This window comes from Pogoniulus pusillus, chromosome Z (genome assembly GCF_015220805.1).
Source record: "Pogoniulus pusillus isolate bPogPus1 chromosome Z, bPogPus1.pri, whole genome shotgun sequence".
In the NCBI taxonomy this organism is placed as follows: domain Eukaryota; kingdom Metazoa; phylum Chordata; class Aves; order Piciformes; family Lybiidae; genus Pogoniulus; species Pogoniulus pusillus.
Genome location: NC_087309.1, coordinates 83,585,943 through 83,600,332, shown reverse-complemented (window position 1 = coordinate 83,600,332; position 14,390 = coordinate 83,585,943). Strand labels below are relative to the sequence as shown.

The window sequence follows — 14,390 nt, the reverse complement described above, 5'->3', positions numbered from 1 at the left end:
GAGCTAAAGAGGAGGATGAAGTTCCTAATTCATTATGACATTCACCTTAATGTGATCAGTGTGCTGAGATTGATTACATTAATTTTTCCCCAAATTACTGCCTGTTAGCCTTTCTCTGCCTATTAATAGCAATATCTCCCCCAGTACCAATGACACATTTTATTTTGCCTCTTAAGGCTTGAAAAACACTTCTCTTGTTTGTTAATCAAAATGTCTAAAGGAAGAAGAAGAAGATAGATTTTACCTAAATAAGAACACTGGAAGTAATGCCAGCACCCTGGTAGGTTTATCTTGCCTTCACATTTCACCTTTTAATTTAAAAGTGGTCAAGTGCTAACAGTTTGCTCAACACCAGTCATTTGAGCAAATTCACAAGAACTGATGTCCCATGAGCTCAGTGCAGGTGTCAGAGCACACTGGGGTGCTGGGTTTGCTTTCTGCAAGTGTCAGCTTTGCTTTACAGCAGAAATAACCTAATTTCCCTGCTTCTCAGCAGGCTTTCCGATCTTCCAGAAAAGATTGAAGTTGTAAGAGGCAGATGATATGAATATGATGGCTTTTCCCCATATGTTTTGTAAATGGATACTTAAGCAGTACTTTGTTCCTCTCCAGCCGCCTTCACCATGATTGGCACTTCCACGCACCTGTCCGATCAGTGCTCGCAGTTTGCCATACCATCGTTCTGCCACTTCGTGTTTCCCCTGTGTGATGAGCGCTCTCGGACTCCTAAGCCACGGGAACTGTGCCGGGATGAATGTGAGGTTCTGGAGAATGATCTCTGTAGGCAGGAGTACAACATCGCTAGGTCAAATCCCCTCATCTTGATGCAGCTACAGTTGCCTAAGTGTGAGGATCTCCCACGACCTGACACCTTGGAAGCTGCCAACTGCATAAGGATTGGGATTCCCGTGGAGAGGCTCAGCCGATGTAAGTCTGGGTGTTCCATTATGGGGAAAAAGTAGTGCTTGTCACTTATCCAGGTTCAGTATGGCAGGCAAAGTTTATCAGTCATTCTTTTTGCAAGGATGTATTGCTGTGCTGGATGTTACTACTTACCAGGTTAACACTAACTGTAATCTTGCACTGCTGTAGGGCATAGTTAGGATAACAAGGAATTTTGAAGCACGCTGCTCTCTACTGAAAAGGGTTATAGCAGCCACCCTGGACTATAACACTGTGTGTTCCCACAACCAACTTGGCTTGGATTTAGGAAGGCCAGCAGTGTGTTGTAGGTTTCCTTTCTCATGTGCATGCCTCTGCCTGAGTCCTTGCCTGTCTGGAGTTTTGTCATGATTTTTGTTTACCTATCAATAAACCCCAGTCAGATAGGTTGTGGCAACTTCACTGGAAAAATCTGTTAAAAATTAAAGATGTAGTGTGCATTCTTTCTGTATGGAAATCCACAAGAATATTAATCCTGCAAACTGTGCAGAGTGTGTAATTGTCTTTCTTCAGGATGATGAAAACATTGATGTCACATCCATGAATTTATTTTGCACCCAGGAGCAGAAGAGCCATTCCATTGCCAGCAGTGTGCTGACAATCTTTATGTGTATTCCATTTCCTAGCAATTAGTCAAAAGCCCTTACAATGCTCAACAAGGAATCTCCAACAGACTCTAAAGTTCAAAGTGTGATAAGATTGTTCTAAATATTAGTTGTTTGAACTCACAGTTTAAAAAGCAGGAGTCGTGGCATGACAGTGAGGAGGACTACCTATGTGCTTGGAAGGCAATAATCCATTGTAGCTGAAAAGTGGAAAAAGATGAGAAAATTATGACAGAGGTAAATCATTCAGGGAAAGAAGTATCAAGCGTAAGGAACGAGAACATGAACAACGAAAAGTCTGGCAAAAAGTCATCCTTGATCCTCAGTGAACCTGATCATAGCCAACAGTGTTTCTTCTGTTGTAACAGATGCAGTGTGAGTACCCTGGGAGTCTGGGGGAAGGACTGTGAGAGAGATGGATCCCTGACAGCTAGGGAGGGGGTCTCAGAAATAGAGAAGATAATGTTGAAGACATGCAGAAAAACTCATGATTTGGTTACAGTGATGTATGAGGGAGACAAGGACTCCAAAAATATGAAGTGAAGACAGCAGCAAAACAGAAAGAGTAAAGATAAGAGTTAAGCAGATATGAAAGTGACATATGCAAAGATAAGAAAAGCCTGAATCTCTTATTTCTAAAGAAGTAAAGAAGGAAAAGCTAATAAGAGACACTGGAAAAAGCAGCACTGATTTCTCTAGGAAGTGAGCAGTGTGAGCAAGACAGGAATATTATGAGAAGTAGAAATGGCAGGCATTTGCACTGTTCTGGACTTTTCCTAGAGTGAAACTCAAGTCTAATTTAATTTGTCTTGTCCTGTATGTAAAGGTTCATAGGTACTCCTTAGTACCAACTGATACTCAATTACGAGATATTACTTTGTATAGCCATGAGGATGAGCCACTCTAGGGCACAGCCCAGAAATAACTGAGTGTAAGAGCACAGACACTTGCAGAACTTCAAAACCCACAACTCTGGTACCCAAATTCAAGTATGTTTGCTTACAAAGTCTGCACACTTCAATAACCCTTTTGATTATGCTGACGCTTGATTGGTTTGTCAAACTGTGTTGCAGATCATCAGTGCTACAATGGTTCTGGAGCAGACTACAGAGGGACAGTCAGCATCACTAAGTCCGGCCACACCTGCCAACTCTGGGACTCCCAGAGTCCCCACAACCACGATCTGACCAGCACACAATTTCCAGAGCTAGGTGGAGGACATGCGTATTGTCGAAATCCTGGAGGTCAGATGGATGGTCCCTGGTGTTTTACAAAGAACAAAAACGTACGCATGGAACTGTGTGACATACCTTCTTGTAGTATGTATTCTCTTTCTTTTTTTCCCCCACTACTATCCTGAATCCTGTGCAATTTCAAATGTTCCCTATTTTTACAAGTACAGTTCACGTAGGAAATGCTTTCGAAAGTTTTGCTCACCATTGCTAATGTGGCACCTTCATTTTGTGCTATAGGTGGTTAATAATTTCTGGAGAGGAGAGCTTGTAACTGATAGTGTGTCACTTTTTTGCTATATATTTGGTACTTTAGATGAGGTAATAATTAACGATACTGCTGCAGTTTGTATCCTAACTTGCCAAATGCCAGGCTTGGACTACTTATCACTTTTATGTGTTTTATTTGCCCATGCTACTTGGTGGTGTATTGCTATTGCTTCCAGTCGTCTTGCAGACAGCAGGGATTTTCACGTCCTATAGAGGGAGACAGAGCACCATGCTTGGTTGGGAAGGAGCCCTGTGCAGCACAGATGTCATAAACCAGCTGATCTTATCAATAAAGTCCCAGCTATCTGCTAGTGGCTCTGTATTGCAGAACTGATATCAAAAATAAAAAGAACAGCTTCCACAGCTTAATGCTGTCCCACTCGTTTTCCTGTATCGGTATAACCTTCACTTTAGAGCTGTTACAACGAAAAATGTCTTTGGATGTGACAAAGCAGCTTAATACTGCGCATTGTTAGGAATAAAGACATGTTTCCCATAGCAGCAGATGTATCACAGAGGCCAAAACCCTCTTCTTTTTACAGATTGCCTGGATATTTAAGAGTTCTCAGAAACTGTATGAAATTTCTTAGTTGACTCATTCTTTATAAGTAGCGTGATTCGACATTTAGAAGAAATTTCTATGTTGCATGTGACATGGTGTAAAGACAACACTGGGAAGTGGCTGTGGTGAAAATAGCAGCCACAAATAGCAAGACCACAGATTGCAGGAAACATCACACCCAGACATCACAGTAATTTCCTAAAGTCTCCAAATACCTAGAAAAAAAAATTAGGAAAGTTCCAGAGCAGTCTTATTACGTGTATTGATGGCTCTTTTGTGACTGTCTCACAGCAAGATAAGAGTACTTTCAGTTTATTAAAGGCAGAACAAATAATACCTCTGCCAATGAGAAGTGAGATTTATTTTACTCTGGACAGAAGCAGTACAAGTTGAGGTCAAATGAGGGCAATGTGCTGATGAAATGTCTGAATGTGAGTGAGAAGGCCTGATTGCAATGCTGTGCTGTGGTTTATCACGTTGATTTATATGCTTTTTGTTTGTTTTTGGTTGGTTGGTTGGTTGGCTGGTTATGTTTTTTTTTTAACCTGAACAAGATAGTGCAATGATATTCTGGTCTATATTCTTCAGTTTCCACAACCAGAAACTTCAAAAACAAAGTGAAACAAACCCCATACTGTTAGAGTCAGTGCATTAAATGTGGTGTTTATCTTCATGCTGCTAATTACTCTGTCCATTCCCTGAAATATGTAATGGATGACTATGGAGAATTGGGAGAGGTTAATGTGACTTGCATTTTCAAGCTAAAGGAATTTACTTTCTGTTTAAAATATGGCATTTAATAATCATACCATAGGTTGTTGGGATTTTATTTACTATTGAATTAATTTTTTTAAAAATTGTTTAATAATTATCATTTCTGTGCCTGCCAGGTCCACGTGACAACAGTAAAATGGGAATCCTCTACATCCTGGTCCCCAGCATAGCCATTCCTCTGGTTATTGCCTGTCTTTTCTTCCTGGTCTGTATGTGCAGAAACAAGCAGAAGGCATCTGCTGCTACACCACAGCGCCGCCAGCTGATGGCATCTCCTAGCCAGGACATGGAAATGCCACTCATCAATCAACACAAACAGGTATTTGTTTTTTAGATCTTTTTTGTGCTGCACAATTCCAAGTTGTCATGATTTTCAGCATGTCATGTTGTCAGTGTTCAAATTGACCCATGTTGTAAAGAATCTTATTTTCATACTGTACTAGCCATCTACTTCAGTGAAAACTAGGTCTTGCACTCACAAGTTGTATTCAGAAATCCTGGCTTCAGGCAACAGCTTTCAGGACAAAGTATTTTGTGGCATTTGCCCTTACCTGTCAATCCCTTTCTGCCTATCGTCTCAGTGACTGGAGGTGATGTTATTTTTGATCGAGTCTTCAGCCTGCAGCTCACTTTCACTCCTACTAATGACATGGCTGGTTTGCTTGTTTAAACCAGGATGCATGACAGAGTTTCTTGTCTAATCCGTTGACTGTGTCTGCAAGTATTCTCCACCACGTGGGTTTGCTGAGCTGAGCTGTAACATGCTTCACAAAAGACAGTGAAATGAGAATGGCTTTGAACTTCCATCTACAGGTCTCAGTTCCTGCATACATTTTTTTCTGGCTCAACTAACTGATCTCTAAGCTAAAGTCCTGTTCAGAACTAATGTTGAATTTTTAATCACAACATTTACAAGACACACATTCTAAAAATCTGTGCTCAGTTGGGAAGAATTGGCAACATCTGTTCAGGAAACTGTAGAATATTTCCAAGATAGTACCAATTGCAGCAAATTGCATTGACTTTATGCCGTGAGGTGGCAGTTTGATGGCTGAATCTGGGCTGTGCTAGAAACTGCCTGGTCCAGACCACAGTGTGTTAGCCACTAAAATCAGAGCTTGTTCCCAAATCACCTGTTAAAGCCTCTTTACAACCTCCCCTGCTCCCTTGTGTTGCAGTTGCCTGTGTTTGAAGGTGTGCTGGCTGCATCTGGTTCAATTGGGTACTTCTCCAGACCAAGCTCATCAGGATGGACTCATTAGAGCAGTATCACAAATTCCCTTTCTTTGCCAGCTGCAGGAGGGAAGCTTTGGTGATTTCTCTTATGCTTGCCACCTTTTCTTTCATGCACCAGAGAAAAAAGTCCTTCTTCCTTTTCCTCTTCCACCCTCCTCTTCATCATAGCTAGCACAAGAGTTCTCAGTTAATAGATGTCATAATTTGCCAGATTTACTCTGAACCCATTATTCATTTAGCAGGAAATATGGTTCATCCTTTGTAAAAATAATTTTATTCATCATTTTGCAGGGTAATTCAACTTACATATCAAATAGCAATATAATACATTTCAAGGTTAACTGTAAAATCAATATACTGCACTGATGTGAATATGCAAAGACCTAAAAGTCATTTTGGTCCTATGTATCTTCCATTTGGAGCATTTAACCACTGAACACTTTTCTTTGATAAGAGATCTATAGTTTAGAAAGCACTGTGATTTTTTTTTTTACTGAATTGTTTTCTTTACTTCATTTCAGGCTAAACTCAAAGAAATCAATTTGTCCACCGTGCGGTTTATGGAGGAACTAGGAGAGGAAAGATTTGGCAAAGTCTACAAAGGTCATCTTTTTGGCACAGCACCAGGTGAACAGACACAAGCTGTTGCTATCAAGACACTTAAAGACAAAGCAGAACTGGCTCTTCGAGAAGAATTCAAACATGAGGCAATGATGAGATCACGATTACAGCACCCAAACATTGTTTGTTTGCTAGGAATAGTTACAAAGGAACAACCTATAAGCATGATATTTAGTTATTGTTCCCACAGTGACCTCCACGAATTCTTGGTGATGAGATCTCCTCATTCAGATGTTGGCAGCACTGATGATGACAAGACAGTAAAATCCACTCTGGAACCAGGAGATTTTTTCCATATTGTGACTCAGATAGCTGCAGGAATGGAGTACCTTTCAAGCCACCATGTTGTCCACAAGGACTTGGCCACTAGAAATATACTGGTTTTTGATAAACTGAATGTCAAAATATCTGATTTAGGCCTTTTCAGAGAGGTTTACGCTGCTGATTACTACAAACTGATGGGAAATTCTCTTCTTCCTATCCGGTGGATGTCACCTGAGGCTATTATGTATGGCAAATTTTCTGTCGATTCAGATATATGGTCATATGGAGTTGTGCTGTGGGAAGTTTTCAGCTATGGCCTGCAGCCTTACTGTGGTTATTCTAACCAGGATGTCATTGAGATGATCAGGAACCGACAGGTTTTACCATGTCCTGATGACTGCCCCACATGGATATACACTTTGATGTTGGAGTGTTGGAATGAATTTCCCAACAGAAGACCGAGATTTAAAGATATTCACAACAGATTAAGAACATGGGGAAACCTTTCTAATTACAACAGCTCAGCGCAAACCTCTGGGGCAAGCAACACCACTCAAACAAGTTCTCTCAGCACAAGCCCTGTTAGCAACATCAGCAATGCTAGGTACATTGGACCAAAGCAGAAAACTCCATCTTTCCCTCAACCACAGTTCATACAAATGAAAGGGCAGATGAGACCAATGGTCCCACCTCCTCAGCTCTACATTCCAGTCAATGGTTACCAGCCAATGCCTGCCTATGGTGCTTACTTGCCTAATTTTTATCCTGTCCAAATTCCAATGCAAATGGCTCCTCAGCAAATGCCTCCCCAGATCATTCCCAAACCAGGCTCCCACCATAGTGGTAGTGGATCCACCAGCACAGGCTATGTAACGACAGCACCTTCCAATGCATCAGTGGCTGACAGGGCTGCACTGCTCTCAGAGGGCACAGATGACACACATAATGGAACAGAAGACATCACCCAGAATGCTGTCCAGGAGGAAGAGGAAGAGGAGGGCTCTGTGCCTGAAACAGAATTGCTTGGTGATAACGACACACTTCAGATGGATGAAGCAGAAATTCAATCAGAAGCTTAATGAATTCAGTCTCGTTACTAAGAATTCCACATCACTTCCACATGTGGAGACTATAGATCCTTAGGCTTATTAGCAGTGATTTTGACCTGACTTAAAGAAGGAAAACTGAAAAACCTACAGTCATGTAAAGTGCAGCAGTAATGGTATACTGGATTTATTAACCATTGCCACCATCAGATTTTGCAAATATGATGGTATAGAATTGCTGGGTTTAATCTTTTTTTTACTGTCCTACAGTTCTTGAGGGAAGCTGCTTTTCAGTTATGTACTGTTGCTGTGCAACGTATTGCAGAGTAGCATTGCACATCATGTATATCATGACATGTGGGTGTAATGTTAGTGATTTATGCTTAAACCAGTAATGCGGAAAGGAATCCAGCTATGGTTGTAGAATTTCTCTGAGCACAAAGAATGGCCTGGGTGTGATGGACAGCTGTTTAGTTTATAGTATTTATCTCTTTGATATAATGGACATGAGATCTTTGTTTGGTTTTTGTCTCTAAAAGATTACACATTGAGGGTGCTGATCTGTGCTTGTATTAAGATAACCAGAAAAGCAGGAGAATGGAACACAAACCTGACTGTGCTGAGTCAGAACATGGGCCTCTCCAGCTCAGTAGCGTGTCTCAAATGCTATCAATAATGTCTGACCAGGGAAGACTGCAAGGACAATTTCCCTTGTAGAATGTCCCCAGCCTCCAGCAATCGCTAGCTTAGGGACTTCCCAAGCCATAAGTGGAATTCTTTTCTGTTCAATCAGCCTTGATGGAATTTTCAACCATGAATTGATCCAAATAATTTTGAACCCACATGAACTTATAGCATCCACAACATCCTGTGGAATAACAAGTGAGGAAAGAGGATGGCTTTCGTTCATCATTCCCAATGAATGACTACAACTGAAGCTTCCAAACGAGATCATCTGACTGCATTTTTGGATGAAAGTATTCCTTCTCTGCTGTGTATTTTCAGCAGCAAGCAGCCTTAATACACTGTTAACCAAAAAAATGGGGATATTGTAGGGGATATCATAGGTGTGCACTAACTTAACAATCCAACTTTAATTGCATATTGTTTATCAAGTACAGAAAAGGGCTCCACATGTCTGTTCCTAAGTTGTAAAAGTGTTGAGGTTTGTGTGGGGTTACAGACTTACTTGATTTAACACAATTACTGATGGATTGCACATGAATCCATGTTTTTTCCTGCCTCTTTAGTGAAAATGAATCTTTGAACCTTAGAGGACCGAAATAAGCAATACTGTACGAAGTGCTGGGTTTGTGCTTCTTTGAATCATGTACAGGCCTTTAAATGTAATTTATGTTTTACTACATTTTATATCCTTTTTTTTTTTTTCATTGAAATATTTTGGGGTTTTTTGAATGAATGACATTATAACTTATCCATTTACAATATTCATATGTGGCACAGTTCTGTCGCATTGCTGTTCCATTTTGTTAAACGTGCAGACAGGTCCTTACATTTCATGATCCTTTCTGTAATACAAGCAATACACATTCTCATTATAGCATTGTAGTCAACACACACTATAGCTGTAAGTTGTACATGGGGCATCCAATAAAGTGATGAAAAAATTATGATTAAATATGTTACCTTTATAGTTCCTAGAGCTGCTGTTTGTTATAATACCTGGTGGAAATAAAATGGCCACAGTTCCTTAAGTTACAGGTTTCACACCTAAATTATAAATTCTTTCATTGGGATTCACTTGTAAGTCATAATATCATTGTGATCTAGACCCTGTATTGGTGGTATGCAGCATTACATATTTCCAGCATTTCAACTGGCTTTGGAAACACGCTGGCAGGAATAAAATATGAAAACTTTATTACTTGTGTTAATATAATGCAGCTTTGGGTGCTATAACTAAATAAAGGATAGATAAAAGGAAAAAAAAAAAAGTTCCTTGTTTCTTCTAGGTTTCCTATTGTCAGACTAATGAACTTTGTTAATTGTCTACACTGTCTAACTTACTGCCTGAAAAATAGAGAATAAGTGATCCATTTACACTACAGATACTTCAGTCAGAGAAGAGATGCACTATATGAATGAGCAGTAGTCAATGGAAGTTTCTATACAGCACTTTCTGAAGTTCAGACCATTTCTGACAAAGAGCATTACAACTTTGAGTGCTTTGGATGCAGTTTAGGAAACTCCCAATTTCCATCTTCGAGCCTCAGGAATTCATGCCTATAAATCTTTATAATTAGAAAAAATAGGACAGTCTCCTTCGCTGACTTTCTCATCCACACTAAGATGGTGAATGCACTACCCCAAAGGGATGGGAGGGGAGCAGTATGCAATTGCCTATGCCAGCCTTGGCGATACCCACAATACCACAGTAGTATCTTCTCTGTGGATGTGGGGACACTTCTCTGAGCTCCCACAATCAGAGTCATGACACCATGAAAACATCTCCTCTGTGGTTCTGACAAGCACCTGTACCTAAGTGGTTACCACTACCAAAACAGTACTGCTTGCTTTGTCATAGGGACTGGCAGTAACTTCTCACTTTGCAGCTCCCCAGGCTACTCTTCCTGTGATGTCTGTGGTAAAGATCTACACAGAGTCAAGATCTGCCTTTCCTCCTCAGGATTTGGAAACAAGGTCAAGGAAGAATAGGGAAGGGCTGTGGTGATAGGTGGATGGGACAATGTGGTAAGGTGAGAGAAGGGCTGGGGCTGAGGCCCAGTAAAGCCACCAAATGGTACTCTCCAGGGCATTCAGATTTACTTTTTCCTTCCAGGTCCAGTAAAGATGGTGTTTGCTTTTGCGACAGACCAATTTTCCTAAGCAAAAAAAAAAAAAACACATGCTTGAATGGCCACGAGAGGGTAAGATGGTTTTGAGAAGGCTGTGGGATGTTTCAAAAGTTTTCTCTTGCTTCTTGATAGTTCCCTACTCTGCTTCAGCCATTATGATCTTCCTAAGAAAACATGTCTGACCTTAGGAAAAATTGATGAAGCATAGATAGTGTCCACAGCAGCCTACTGATGAGCCAGGAGGCTGTGGCTGATAGAGTCTGCTTCTTTCCAATCTGCAGTGGTTTACAACACAATCTGGTATGTGCCTTTCCACCTTGCCCATGCCAAATTGTTCAGCTGCCCTCATTCAGGCCTGGCTCTCTAATATGATGTCGGTGTCTTATCTTGGCTCAGACTGTTGTGAAGAAAACTGTTGGAGAAAGACACAAAGAGCCCAGGTGTCATTAGCCACCTCTCTAATGTACAGCCTATGCCTACAGAGAATTAAAGTGCTCCCGAGATTCTCTTCAAGGCAGGGCAAAGCACCACTGTGCTGGACAGGTCTCTGGCAGGTCTGGTGATCAGCCTAGCACCAGCAGGCCTGAAGGTCTGCACGCCCATATGCAAGAGTCCTGTTGAGAAAGCAGTGAGATGGGAAACACAAGGCAGGAGGGCTTTGGATGTGGCACAGTCATATGTGCCAGGACAAAGTCTTGACCCATGACAAGGTTTTCTTAGGCTTTGTGTGATCCAGAGCATAAAGAACCAAAGATCTATAGGATCTTGTAGTGCTTTGTTCAACCAGGCATCTGCCTGTGCATAAAAGCAAATGTGGGTCCCCATTTGCAAATTGGGGTAGATGGAAAATGGATTTGCAATCATAGGGCAGAGAATTTCAGGGATTATTGGTAATCTGACCAAAGAGAGTGGCTGAGGAGGAGGTGTACACTTCCACCATGCTAGTGCAGCCTGGCAAGAATGCCAGTCTAAAAGCCCATTTGGATATTGCTCAAGGCCTGAGTTGCTGCAAGGTGTTCTGATCTGTTTTATCAGTTGGGATTATTAGGGAAGATAAAATGATAAACAATACAGTATGAACAGATGTATAAAGACAGGATTTTGTCACAAATTGTGTAAAATTAATAGTCAATATTAATTTTTATATCCAGGTGAAGTTTGTTAGTAACTATGAAAAGTGTTCATTAACATTAAATCTCACCAGAAAACTTACTTGCAATGTTTGAAATGCATGGCTTAGATACTTATGCACACAGGGAACAGGCAAAGGTAGAACACTTCAAGAAATAATTAGCAAATACAAACATTAAACTTAAAACTGGGAGGAGGTCCTTAGTTTCAATTTTACCTCTTGCCCACCAGGGGACTTGAGAGGCTTCTTTCTGCTACTAAGGCAGAAAGGCACAGTAGAATCTAGTTACAAAATTTCTTACAGAGATGCTTAGAGTATTTACTCACAAAAATTAGCCCCTAACTCGTGAGGCTAGCTTCAGCTTCTGATAGCACCCAAACACTTTCAGGGAGTTCTCTCAATGCCTTGTCAGCTGCTGAGGCTTGTCAGGCTCCACAGGGTGCTGGGAAAAGAGGCAATCTCTCACCTGGTCCTACTTTCTCTGGATGATCTGTGTATCCTTTCCAGGGCTCCTTGTCTTGGCAAGTGTAGGCAGGATGTCTTGTAATGTGCAGTCTTAACACAGATGTCACGCTCACTATGCAGGCCTATTGCATGGAGGCATTTGGTGTCTATTCCTAGTAAACTCGAGGAAGGCAGCTTCCAGGCAAACAAGCCAAAAGTGCAGGTCTTCTTATTAAGCACTAGGGCTAACTTACAGCTTAGCAGAGCATAATGCTGCAGAAGGCAATGGTAAAATCACTGCCAGAAGCAAAGAGCACATATGACAAGCAGCACAAAGATAAGCAGCACAAAGAAAGCCACAAGGCAGCATCACATGGCAAAAGGGAAGTGCATCACAGAAACTCATTCCCATCTGTTTCAGAATCTGGAAGACAGTGTTCCCATAGGAACAGTAAAAGGCGTTGTGCCAGAAGGACTCACAGATCATCCAAAGAAAGTGTGTGGGTGCTGTCTGAATCTGTAGCTAGCCCTGCGAGTCAGGGCTAATTTTTGTGAGTAAATATTCTAAGCACTTCTCTAAGAAATTCTGTAACTGGATTCTACTGTGCCTTTCTGCCTTAGTAGCAGAAAAGAGCCTCTCAAGTCCCCTAGTGGGCAAGAGGTATAATTAAAAGTAAGGACCTCCTTCCAGTTTTAAGTTTAATGTTTGTATTTGCTAATTATTTCTTGAAGTGTTCTAGCTTTGTCTGTTCCCTGTGTGTATAAGCAATTAAACCATGCATTTCAAGTATTGTAAATAAGTTTTCTGGTGAGATTTAATGTTAATAAACACTTTTCATAGTTACTAACAATCTTTGCCTGGGTATACAAATTATTATTGATTATTAATTTTGCATAATTCATAACAAATTCACTTACAGTGCAACTGGTAAGAGGCCTTATTTTTACAAGTTTGAATAGGCAGCTTCATTCCTTCACCACCGAAATGTCACTATTCTCAGTTTCATCTAATGGTTTCCCTGAAGGCTGATTGAGAAAGACTTGCTGACCACGGAGAATAAAATCCTTTGCTTCCTGTATTCAGGAAGCCTTAGCTGTGAATATCATGGTAAGTCAAAACGAGATTACTTCACAGTAATGGTACCTCAATCTTTTCTTTCAGATACAAATTTGAATTTGTTTCTCACTTATTTTCTAAGGTGTTCTTCAGATGTCACTTGTTTCTGTGTTCAGAGAAATCATCTCACTTCAGCCAGGTGGGAATGAAAGAAAGCAGTCTGATGCTTTCTAGAAAAACGTTCAGGAATCTTCATTGAGTTGGAGCACTCTCAAATGTCAGAGTTTGAGGTGTTTGCTGAGACAAACTTTAAAAACTAATCACCCAGCTATAGCCACAGCTGTATCTCCAAATAAACCCATGCTTTCATGTTTTTAAACCTTTAAAAAGTCTTCAAAGTTTGACCCTGTGTAGACTAACTCTCAGTTTCTAGACAGACAAACTCTATCACAAGTTGTTCTCAAAACCAGTACTTCCATTACCCAAAATACAAAGGCAAAATCCCACAGCAAAGGCATCCTCTATTTGAGGAATGTGACTAAATTCATATTGTAAAGGAACAATGTATGTTCCCATTCTATTAATAGATCTATGTCAGAGTGGCAGGAGTCAATTTTTTCTTTCAGATACTGGGAAGGAGTGTTAGAAGAGCAGAGAGAAGAGTGCCATGGCTCAGTGAATAAAGTTTAGTTCCATCTTAATAGAAAACTCAGCTTCTTTCTACTTTTATTTTTTTTTTCAGAAATGACTTTGTGTAAATTTTCAGTTTTGCCCACCTCGAAGACATGACAAGTTGTTGACCCCTTCAGTCAACAATATGAGTTCTAAGCATCCTAGGGACTACCAAGAAATACTAAATGTGCTCCACTGGCAAAATAAACCAAGTCCATAGTATCCTGATCAGGCAGATCTTTCTCTAGTCCAAAATGTCTTACATCTACTAGAAAGTAGGAGAGTTTGTTTGGCTGAATTTCCTTCCTAGCAAAATGCTGTTAAAGGATTTCACACCTCATCTTGTCTTGCCCAATGTTTGATAGTGAAGAGTTGTAATGTCTGAACTCCACAGCCATTATTCTTCTTTGATAGATATGTGGTGGGACTTTCTAACACTGAGTTGCTGCTGCAGCTGATTGGGCCCCCTGGCTTACTTTATGACCTCTAAGTTCAGTATCTAATTAAATGTGTGTGTGTGTACACACCTACACATGTACATACACATACAGACAAACAGACATGAAACATCACGGAATAATGTATATTTATACAATTGTAGTTCATTAAGAGATGCTTTCCCCTTTGCTCTTTGTGATACACAGGTCTGTGTGAGGTCTTCTGCAGCTCTGAATCCAAACCTAGTTCCCAGCAGCACTAAGTGGACTTTTTCAGGTC

General features: G+C 40.6%; 1 protein-coding gene across 1 annotated transcript in view; it reads left to right on the top strand.

Annotated features, from left to right (window-relative positions):
* ROR2 (receptor tyrosine kinase like orphan receptor 2) overlaps positions 1-9,488 on the top strand; it is an 83,229-nt gene extending 73,741 nt beyond the window's left edge. Inside the window, exons 6-9 of the mRNA XM_064176545.1 lie at positions 613-927; positions 2,621-2,866; positions 4,502-4,704; positions 6,143-9,488. Coding sequence (XP_064032615.1) covers positions 613-927; positions 2,621-2,866; positions 4,502-4,704; positions 6,143-7,585 — 2,207 coding nt within the window. The 3' untranslated portion in view covers positions 7,586-9,488. The remainder of the gene's footprint in view (positions 1-612; positions 928-2,620; positions 2,867-4,501; positions 4,705-6,142) is intronic.
* Positions 9,489-14,390: the final 4,902 nt, after the last annotated feature.